This window comes from Lepidothrix coronata, unplaced genomic scaffold (genome assembly GCF_001604755.1).
Source record: "Lepidothrix coronata isolate B3197 unplaced genomic scaffold, Lepidothrix_coronata-1.0 Scaffold335, whole genome shotgun sequence".
Classification (NCBI taxonomy): domain Eukaryota; kingdom Metazoa; phylum Chordata; class Aves; order Passeriformes; family Pipridae; genus Lepidothrix; species Lepidothrix coronata.
In genome coordinates this window covers 77,525-88,256 of record NW_016690515.1, presented here as the reverse complement: position 1 = coordinate 88,256, position 10,732 = coordinate 77,525, and the positions used below count along the sequence as shown (strand labels likewise).

The 10,732-nt window shown below is 56.3% G+C and overlaps 1 protein-coding gene across 1 annotated transcript in view; it reads left to right on the top strand.

Moving 5' to 3' along the window:
- Positions 1–8,886, top strand: part of LOC108509113 (vasoactive intestinal polypeptide receptor 1-like) — a 10,022-nt gene extending 1,136 nt beyond the window's left edge. Inside the window, exons 2-13 of the mRNA XM_017838374.1 lie at positions 977–1,091; positions 3,886–3,993; positions 4,857–4,966; positions 5,230–5,327; positions 5,833–5,965; positions 6,606–6,759; positions 7,267–7,327; positions 7,596–7,662; positions 7,765–7,856; positions 8,074–8,203; positions 8,496–8,595; positions 8,726–8,886. Coding sequence (XP_017693863.1) covers positions 977–1,091; positions 3,886–3,993; positions 4,857–4,966; positions 5,230–5,327; positions 5,833–5,965; positions 6,606–6,759; positions 7,267–7,327; positions 7,596–7,662; positions 7,765–7,856; positions 8,074–8,203; positions 8,496–8,595; positions 8,726–8,886 — 1,329 coding nt within the window. The remainder of the gene's footprint in view (positions 1–976; positions 1,092–3,885; positions 3,994–4,856; positions 4,967–5,229; positions 5,328–5,832; positions 5,966–6,605; positions 6,760–7,266; positions 7,328–7,595; positions 7,663–7,764; positions 7,857–8,073; positions 8,204–8,495; positions 8,596–8,725) is intronic.
- Positions 8,887–10,732: the final 1,846 nt, after the last annotated feature.

Genomic DNA, 10,732 nt, shown 5'->3' with positions numbered 1-10,732 from the left:
TAAGGTTAGGTTAGGTTAGGTTAGGTTAGGTTAGGTTAGGTTAGGTTAGGTTAGGTTAGGTTAGGTTAGGTTAGGGAAGGGAAGGGAAGGGAAGGGAAGGGAAGGGAAGGACAACAGTGCTTAGGAATGGGCATGGATGCATGGGAATGGGCACAGATGTATGAGAATGGGCACAGATACTTGGGAATGAACATGGAAACTTCATGGCCTGCTCTCAGTTCAGCCTCAATCTCCCGGCTCTCCAGCTGGAATCAAAAGAGGCAAATCCCAAAAGCAGAGATTCCCAGGCAATCCAATCCCTGGACAAAGAGCCACTACATCCCTTGCACTTTTGGGATCTGTAGGGTCAGGACATACCCCTTGATGTTTCCTCACTTCTTTTAGCAAACCAGCTTTAAGGAAACTGTGCCTGTTTTCCAGCATCTCCTAAAGAGCTGGAGAACAGGAGGAGGGTGAACTCCGACAGCGGTTACTGATGCTTCCAGTTAAAACACACCAGCCTGAACATGAGCAAACCCTGGGGAAGGATTATCCATGCCCTAAGAGGTGGTTTTCATATATCTCTAATTACATGGTTTCCTTGCTGAGGTTTGGAACGTGCTGGGCAGTGAGGTCGGGCTCTCCATCCATAAACTCGGCTCCACATGGGCCTGGTGTTGTGGTGGAGCCGTGCCCTGAGGCATCACAAACTCTCAGAGGGAATTAGAAATAATTGCAGTGGTTCTCTGTGGTGTTTGCAAGGCAAACAGCAGAAAGTGCAGGAAATGTCAGGCTCCAGAGCACAGTTCCATAGCTCGGCTCTCCTGGGGCAGCTGCTGCAGAAATAGGGAATTTTGTCTGGAACCTGCCTGTTAATGCCCAACTTCCCACTGATCCAGTGGCAATGGGGTGGAACTGGATGGTCTTTGAGGTCCCTTCCAACCCAGACCATTCTGTTATTCCGTGATTCTGCTGCCTGCCCTTTCCCTTTCCCAAGGTGCAAGGGACACATCCCGACTGTTCCGTCGTCCTCTATTTCCAAAAGCAAGAAGGGGAATGTCTGGAGATGATCAGGAGTGAGAGCCAAGCTCCAGGAACCCCTGGGCAGGAAGGTGAGTGTGAGCACCCACCATGCACCGGGATCATCTCCCTCGGGATTTGCTGAGGGGTCTCTGGAGGGTGATCCGTGGCAGAGGGTGGAAAATCAGGGATCTTCAGGGAAGTGGAAAGCAGCACCCAGGGAAAGGGTAAGGAAAATTCCTTGAGATCCCTAAAAATGCTGCTGCAGGGAGAGAAGGAGGCTGAGACTGCAGTCAGGGGGGCTGAGGGACACAAACAACTGCAGGGTCTCCATCCTGACAGATTTATGGAATCATGGAATGGTTTGGGTTGGAAGGGATTTTAAAGAACATCCAGTCCCACCCCTGCCATGGGCAGGGACACCTTCCACCAGCCCAGGTTGCTCCAAGCCCTGTCCAGCCTGGCCTTGGACACTTCCAGGGATCCAGGGGCAGCCAGAGCTTCTCTGGGCACCCTGTGCCAGGGCCTCCCCACCCTCACAGGGAGAATTTAGGGCATATGGCTCTTCCAGAGTGGTCTGTGCCCCTGGCAGAGCCTCCTGTCCCATCCACCTTCTCTGCACTGGTGCCAGGCCACCAGCACCGGCGTCACATCGTGCCTGTCACCACTTCACATCTTCTTGCCTTCCTAATTCAGTTAGTTTTCATGCAAAACGTGTTCTAAGCAACTTAATTTTTACATAGCTGGGACTTTTAAACAAATTAACTGATTGAAAAACAGTTTTGAGGAGCTGCCTTTTTGCCCGTTTTTTAAAATTGCGTTTCAGTTTCTGTCCAATAGCAGCAAACCCAATTTTCTGGGCAAAAATTATCACCTGGAGAATCAGAAATGCGTCACTCAATGGGTCTCATCTAAAACCAATGTAAAAATTAAGCTTCTCGATAAATGCGTGTAAAGGTGCATAATTGCTTAAGTAACTGCAGAGATGCAGTCTATCATCCAGCTTAGCAGAGAAAAGCCAAGTTGATTGGAAAAGGTCCATTTTGCAGCCCATTTTGTGCCAGCCTGGGGGAAGGAATCTCACTGTAGGAAAATAACCAAGGAGCACGAGTGCATAATTAAAATCAGGATTTAATCCCGTGTTTCCTGCTCGAGTGCCACCTCTGCTGCCCACCTGAGCTGGATTTATCCCTTCCCCCTTGCTCGTGCCAATGGGGAGGGTCCTGTGGACTCTGTGACACAAAGTGAGGATGCCAGGAAAGGCTCAGATCCCCTGGACATGGTGGGAGGTGCTCCAAGGTCTCCCCAGAGCCTTCTCTTCTCCAGGCTGAACATCCCCAGCTCTCCCAGCCTTTCCTCATAGGAGGGCTCTTCCATTTCTTGGATCACTTCCATGGCCTCCTCTGGACTGTAGGTGCTGTAAGTTCCAGAGGGGGCCAGGAAGATGCTCCAAGGGCTGGATCCCTCTGCTCTGGAGCCAGGCTGGGAGAGCTGGGGGGGTTCACCTGGAGAAGAGAAGGCTCCAGGAAGAGCTGAGAGCCCCTTGCAGGGCCTAAAGGGGCTCCAGGAGAGCTGGAGAGGGACTGGGGACAAGGGATGGAGGGACAGGACACAGGGAATGGCTTCCCACTGCCAGAGGGCAGGGATAGATGGGATATTGGGAAGAAATCCTTCCCTGGGAGGGTGGGGAGGCCCTGGCACAGGTTGCCCAGAGAAGCTGTGGCTGCCCCATCCCTGGAAGTGTCCAAGGCCAGGTTGGACGGGGCTTGGAGCAACCTTGTCCAGTGGAAGGTGTCCCTGCCCATGGCAGGGGGTTGGCACTGGATGTTCTTTATAATCCTTTCCAACCCAAACCATTCCATAATTCCGTGACCCCCAGAACTGAAGTGACCACTCTCAGTGACAGTCCCAGTGGCCCTGCTCAGTTCACTGATCCTGCAGAGCAAAAATGAAGCCATACCTTGCCATAGGAGTGACAGCCCTGCAAATCCCTCCCAGACTGGGCAGATTCCCACAGCCTGCTCTGCTGAAATCAGGGGAATTTAATTAGACTTGTCTGAATCCACATTCCCTGGCTGGGAATAGACCTGGCTCCAGGTTAGTAATGTATATTTGCAAGGTTAATAATGGAGATGTACAAGGAGGAGAGCTGTCCTGGAATGTGATGTCTGTGTCTCATCCTGGGGTGCTGCAGCACTAGTTCTTCAAGGCCCTGAGTCTGCTTGGCCGTGCTTATTTCCAAGGCAATTCGGGAGTCGTTTGAAGAGGAATTTAGTGCTGGAGACAGAAGCAAAACATGTTTCAGCTGATCACTGTTAGCAAGTCTTGCAGGGCTTTCTCCTGTCGTCTGGAAAGACATCCCGAGCTGAGCCTCCATGGCTGCTGGGTGCAGAAATACAGCATAAACCTGCATCATTTTAGAACCCACAGGCAGTTCCCAGCCCATCCCACACCCTCATCCCCAGGATCTCCCCACAGGAACTCCGGTCTGATGTAGCCCCAGGAAATACCGGGTCTTGTCTCTCCGCGGGGCTAAAAGGAGATCTCAGCGCTGGGGAGGGGGGGTTTGTTCCCAGGACTGGAGCCAGGATGCTCCTGATTCCTGAGGGGGAACGGCGTGGCCCGGAGATCGGGTGACGGCTCCGCTCTCACCTTACACCCGCGGGGCTGTGTCTGCTGCGGGCTGTGCCGGGGGCTCCGTGTGTCCCTGGGCTGTGCTGGGGGGGCTCCGTGTGTCCCTGGGCTGTGCCGGGGGCTCCGTGTGTCCCCTGGGCTGTGCTGTGGGGGCTCCGTGTGTCCCCTGGGCTGTGCTGGGGGCCGGGGGGCTCCGTGTGTCCCCCCGGCACGTCCCTTCTCCCCGGCACTGACCGCCCCATCCCTCCCCAGGCTGCCGGACCGAGTGGGACGGGCTGAGCTGCTGGTCGGCCGTGCCCGTCGGCCAGTCCCGAGCCATCGCCTGCCCCGACATCCTCCACGTCTTCAAGAAGTCCAAAGGTGCAGTGAATCCCACCCGGACCGCTTGTCCCATGGGATCGAGGGCTGAGCTGCACCCACCCACCCTGCCAGGGGCTTTTGTGACACCCCAGCCCTTCCCCTGCCATCTCACAGCTCCTGCCTCTCCGAAATATGTCCTTGGTATATCCTGCAGTCCAAGCAGGGGACGGGCAAAAGCAGAAATTCAAGTTGTTGCCACTCCAGGAAAGTCCCCAGATCCTTTCATCACTCAGTGCCCTGTGGGTAGAGCACTTGGGGACCTCACCCTCCAGCTGGGTGACACCAGGACAGTCCCTTTGCTGCTCGGTGCCCTCCTTTCCCACACAGCAGCCAAACGCTCCTGACCTGCTCGGGACCACTCCAAGCCACATGGATGAAAAACGCAGTGTGGGATTGTGATGATTTCAAGGCCAGGTGTTCTCCTAGGGTGGGAATTGCTGCCAGGGGAGCTGCTGCCTCCATCCCCCTTGGAGACAGCAGGGTGTGAAGGAGAGCACCCAATCAGTCCCCCCAGCAGCTGAGCACTGGGCATAATTGGATAGGCAATGGGGAGTTGGTAAACGCATGCTTAGGGCTGAACAGCTCAGGAGAGGTTTGATGAAGCTCTCACAGGATGAATAAGCACTTTTTTAGCCTAAAGTCCCTCCCTCTGTGGGGATTCGTGCCTGCTTTCACACCCTGCCCTAAGTTGCCCTCCAGGAGGGCAGCGATGTGAGCTGGGAGGGATGGGGCAGCCAGGCCACTCTGGTACCACACTGCTGTCCCTGCTGGGCTGCTGGTGCTGTCCCAGGCAGGATGTTTTGGGGGTGCTGAGGCAGAAGTGATACCTGTGGCTTTCATGAGGTCCCTTCTTGTTGCTGCAGTGCTGATCCAGAGGAACTGCACCGAGCTGGGATGGAGCTCCCCCAGCCCTCCCTACCACAGCGCCTGCGAGCTGGAGGCCCTTGGCAGCAACAATGACACTGAGGCCAAGGCAAGGGGGTCCCCTGGGGGCTGTGAGGCACCCACTGCAGCATCACCCTGCCCACATCACCCACCCCACATCGCCCTCCTCACACTGACTGTTGGGCAAAGAAACATGAAGATCCTCCCAGGATTGTCTCATTTGGCCTCATCCTTGTTGCTGGGGTGCCTGGAGGAACCTGGTCTGGGTCATCACCCTGTCACCTCCCTGCCATCACAGACCAGCACCTCCCAGTCCATGCTGCCTCACTCCACTGGTGCTTTCCTTTCCAGAAAAACTATTTTGTCACCATGAAGGTGCTTTACACCTGTGGCTACTCCACGTCCCTGGCAGCCCTGTTCTTGGCCATCGGCATCTTCTCCTGCTTCAGGTAGGGCTCAGTCCTGGCTGCTCCTGGGCTGCAGCTGGAGCAACACAGGGTAAATCCTCAGCAGAGGATGCTGCCCTCAGCCTCTGCCCTCCCTGAGCAGCCAAGCTCCATCCCTGCCAACACGGGCAATAGGGCAGCATGAGAGGAACAGCAGCATTGTCCTTCCCTGTCCTTCCCTGCTGACACACAGGCTTGAAACACTCGGGTTGCCCTTTCAAGCTTTGCCTTTGCAGACCTCGCTGTGCTGCAGATTTGTGCCCTCTGGAGATGGTTGAGGATGTTCCCCAGCACACCTTGTCCCTGGGCAGCAGCTTCAAGCGCAGCACAACCCTGTTCTTCCTGATTTCAGAGCAGGAAAAACTCCAGGGCTCTGTGCTTGACCACCACAAACACGTGGTCCCTGGGCTGGGCTCCAGCCAGGGAAGGGGATATTAGAGGAGAAGTTCCTCTGCCCCTTGGCTGTCTCTGCTGCTCCCTGGGTGCAGAACAACTCTTCCTCCCATAGGAAGCTGCACTGCACGAGGAACTCCATCCACATCCACTTCTTCACCTCCTTTGTGCTGCGGGGGACTGCTGTGTTCATCAAGGACCGTGTCCTCTTCTCGGACGAGTCCATCGACCACTGCACGATGTCAACAGTAAGACACTGAGTCCCAGCCTGGGCAAGTTGCAGGGAGGGCAACGTGAGGTCACCTGGAAGAGTCTGAGTGGGTTTGGAATGGATTTAGCACTGCAAAGAGGAGAGAGAGAGAGAGAGGCTGTGAGCCTGGGGAGGACAGTCTGCCTTGGGAGGACTTCAGGAGGTTCACAACAATATTTCTGCATTGGCCTCATGTGCAGGGATCATGGTCTGCCTTCAAAGCTCTCCCTGGTCTCAGGCAGTGTCCCAGCAGGGCTGAAGCTCAGCACAACCTCAGCAGCACCAGGTACATGCAAACACACCTGGCACTGCTGGATGCGCAGATTTGGGGTTCTCAATCAAAAGAGAACCCCCTGTGTGCAGGTACCACCCTGTGGGCACCATGGACACAACCACAGACGTGGGTTTCTAAAGGTCCTCCAAAACCAGCCCATGCTCACCTGCCCATGTTGCACAGGCAGAGCAGAACCTGCCCCGGGTGACGGGTGGGATTGGGGCAGAATCCCTGGAGCTGCACTGAAAGACCATCACGGGTGTCCTTGAGGGGATGGACAGGGAGGATGACCATCCTCTGTGCCCACCAGGACAGGGTCTGGTGCCATCCAGCACTGAGCCTGCCCCCCCCCTCATCCTGGCAGGTGAACTGCAAAGCAGCCATCGCCTTCTTCCAGTACTCGGTCCTGGCCAACTTCTACTGGCTGCTGGTGGAGGGCCTGTACCTGCAGACCCTGCTGCTGCTCACCTTCACCTCCGACAGGAGGTACATCTTGTGGTACATCCTCATCGGCTGGGGTGAGTGCGGGGCTGTCAACCCCTGCAGGGCCCCACTGACGGGCCAGGGGCAGGAACCACCTCCAGGGGCTGCCTGCTCTGAGCCCCCCAGCCATGGCTGCTCTCAGAACACCCCCCTCGCCCCCAAATCTCTCTGCATGGCCTTGTGCTTGCTGGGGCACCTGCCAGCTCCTGGAGCTGGCTGAGAAGCGTGACCTGACCCAGGACAGGTCCTCCCTTCTTCCCACGTCCACCTGGAGTTGGAAACACCGATCCCAGGTGCCCAGGTTGGATGTGAGAGCACACGTGGGAGCAGGAGGGTGGCCAGGAGGTGACACACAGACAGAAGTATCACCATCAGTGGGCACCATCTCCATTTAAACCTGGAGAAGGTGGAAAGGTTGTCACCCTCCTGCCACATCCAGGGGCTCAGACCTGACCTAGACCCGTGGGTTTGGGGACAAGGGAGGGAGGGGTGGTACAGGACACTGGGGAGACTCCACATCCCTGCCTGTCCTGTCCTTGCAGGTGTCCCCATGGTGACAGTGGCTGTGTGGGTGGTCACCAGGCTGCAGTATGACAACCACGGGTAGGAGCAGACACCCCTCTTCCTTCTCCAGGCCAGCTCAGCCACGTGTCCCCCATCCAAGTCCTGCAGGATGAACCTCTTGCATGGGAGGCTCAGGAGGGGAGAACTGGGCCAGGGCTTTATTTTAATGCTGTTCCTGTTTTCTAGTGGATCCCGTGGCAAGAGGTGCTGTGCAAAGGGGGCATGGGGCTGGTCAGAGGGGTGGCAGGGTGACACCTGGGCTACAAGGGTCCAAGTGGGTGGCAGAGCCACTTCTCCTCTCCTGTAGGTGCTGGGATGATTACACCAGCCTGTACTGGTGGGTGATCAAGGCTCCCATCCTCCTGGCCATCTTTGTGAGTGTGTCCTCTGAGAATCCCAGCCCCAGAGCCCCCATATGGAGAGGGGGAACTGAGCAGGGGGCCGTGCAGAGCCTGAGATGTGGCTTCCCATGGCAGGTGAACTTCCTCATCTTCCTCAATGTCACCAGGATGTTGGCACAGAAGATCCGGTCCCCAGACATCAGCAAAAACTACAAGCAGCAGTACATGTAAGGGCTACAAAGGGGGGCTCCCCTCACCCTGGTTTCTGGGGGTCCCAGGGCAGCAGGGACCCCTCCCTGGAGGAGCACAGAGGAGGAACATCTGGGAGGCTCCAAGACCTGCCTTCCACAGAGAACCTGCTTGGGGTTAAAGCCAAGCTCTTGGGAAGGTCTCACGGGGCAGCAGGACCACCCAGACTGCCCCTCATGCCACCACTCTCTGCAGGAGGCTGACTAAGTCCACGCTGCTGCTCATCCCTCTCTTCGGGGTGCACTACGTGGTGTTCGCCCTCTTCCCCGAGCACGTCGGCGTCGGTGCCCGGCTGTACTTCGAGCTGGTCCTCGGCTCCTACCAGGTGCAGGCTGGGGGAGATGGGGAGGCAAAGGCCCCCTGTACCCATCCCATCCCAAGATCACACCCTGGGAGCCCCTGGGATGTGCTGCTGGGGCTTCACACTTGAGAGAGGGCTGTGCCCAGGGCACCCCTCAAGCGCCAGAGCTGTGTCCTGGTGAACAACTTGCACCAATCCCCTGCTGCCCGTGGGATGGGGTGAGAGCTGTGGGAGGATGGAAGTGCAGGCAGCAGATGAGCACAGAGGGGTCCAACCCCTTTCCTCGGGTGAAACTTGCTCTTCCTGTCCTTCCCAGGGGTTCCTGGTGGCTCTGCTGTACTGTTTCCTGAACGGGGAGGTGAGTGTGTCCCCCAGCACCCATCCCTGGGCTCCACAGCTGTCTGGGCACACAGAGGGTGCACAGAGACCCTCGAGGGTGCACAGACACCCCTGAGGGTGCACCAAAGCCAGGCCTGTGTGCACACATAGGCATGATGGGGGTCCCCACCCTCCTGCACCCCAAATCCTGTAGAGCCCTTGGAGCAGCTCCTGCCCCTCTGCTGGGTGCTGGTGGCTGTCCCTGGGTGCCAGTGCCACCCCTGGTGTTGGTTCAGGTCCAGGCTGAGATCAAGAGGAACTGGGGCAAGTGGCAGTTGTCCATGGAGAGCAACGTCTTCAACCTGGTGACCCAGGACTTCACAGCGTGACGAGGACGGCGGCTGGGGGGAAACACCCCCTCAGGGGGGTGGTGGTGGGAGTGGTGCAGCTGCACGGCTACAGTCCCAGAAAGGCCAAAAAAAAAAAGGATTTTGGATGTTGTGGGTCTGGTATCCTCAGAGGGTGGTGTGAATGGCTGTAGGAAAGGCTCTGCCTGCTCAGGTGCTGGTGGCACTTTATGGCTCCGTGTGACAGTGACCCACTCAGAGCTCTCTTTGGGGTTTGGTCAGAATTTTAGGTAGAGCAAAGAAAACTTCTCCGCTCTTCTGCCCCAAGACCAGGCAGGAAACAGAATTATCATTTCACGAAGGGCAGTTGGTGTTTTTCATTTGCACTGGAATGAAAAAAAAAGTGGTCCTGACACTGAAGGCATTTTTTGATGGCTGTTCCCTCTCTTCCTTCGTGTACAAAACCATTTCCCTTATGGGAAGATGCCTAAACACAGCCAGGAGCCTTTCTGAGGGTGGGAGAAGCAAATAGAGAGACAAAACCCCCCTACAAGAGTCCCCCAATGGCCTCTTGACTCAGTTCCTCCCTGATTTCCAAAATGTTCCCCTTTCTCCCATGCCCGTTGATTCAACGGGGGGATATATTCCACCACTCCCTGGGCCTGTGCACTGAGGAATGGGACAGTTTGCAATCAGCAGTACTCACTGGCTTCACCAGGGACTCATTTTCCAGGGATAGCAAGTTTTGTGCCAATAAAATTTGTTCTGAGGTCCAGCACTGCTTTTCAGAGGGTTGATTTGCTCTCCAAACCCAGCCTTGGTGCCGGGGGTGCTGGAGGGTGGAAACCCTGCCCATAATGTAATGCCTGGTAATCCCTCATGGGGTGGGAATATCTGCCTTTTCCCTGCCTGCTGAAACAGCCAGGCTTTGGGCATGGCCATGGAGAGGGGATGGAGGAGGAAGGTGAGGAAGGGCACAAGCTGGTGCATCATGAGCTGTCCCGGAGTTTGTGGGGTGCCCTGGCCCCTCTGGGTCAGAGATGCCACCACCACACCATAGCCTGGCCCTGTTCCCCACCATGAACATCCTTCATCCTCCCAGACTGAGCTCCTGCCTTGGCAAACTTTGTCTCCAGGAGCAAGAGAGGCCTCAAATGCCCTTTCCCAAACCTGCTGGCCTCTCCCAGCCACATCGAGCTCCTGAGCCACCCGATCTCAGCAGAGCTTCTCACACTGCCTAGGTTGTCATTTCTCCATGTTGCCACATGTCCTTCCTTAAATAAAACCCACTTGCTGGCCCCTTTCCAGACTGCAGGATCTCCAGAGATCCCGTTTGGTGTCTCAAAGAGGCCTTGAGAGGGAAGCAGAGCTCCAGACCTGATTTGAGGTGAGATGGAAGATGTTCCACTAAACAACCCCCCTGAGCCAGCAGCATGCTCTGCATCACCAGCCAGGAAACCTCCAGAGGAGCACAGCAGCTGTCAAATGAATGCCTGTCTGCAGCCAGGAAGGGACCACAGGTGAACAGACATCCCTGACCATCATTAGGAAGATGATGTTTCAGCAGGGATGAGACAGCAGCAGCAGTGGACTGTGCCAGGGCTGGGGCTGCTCAGTGGGAATGTCCCAGTTGCCATAAAGCTTTGAAGAACACTGGGTTTGCACCTATTTACAGCTGCAAATGGGTTTTCTGGGTGATAAACCTGAAACTCCAAATGACCCGCTGGGGTTTGCTGGGCTTTGACCCCCCCTGGTCTCCATGGAGCAGGACAGGAGCCCATGGTGAGTATGGCAGGGATGTGCCACCTCTGTGGGGATTGGACATCAGGCTTGGCCTGCAGGAAAGGTTTTCCAAAGCATTTGCTCTGTCACTGGTGTGGACCTTGCC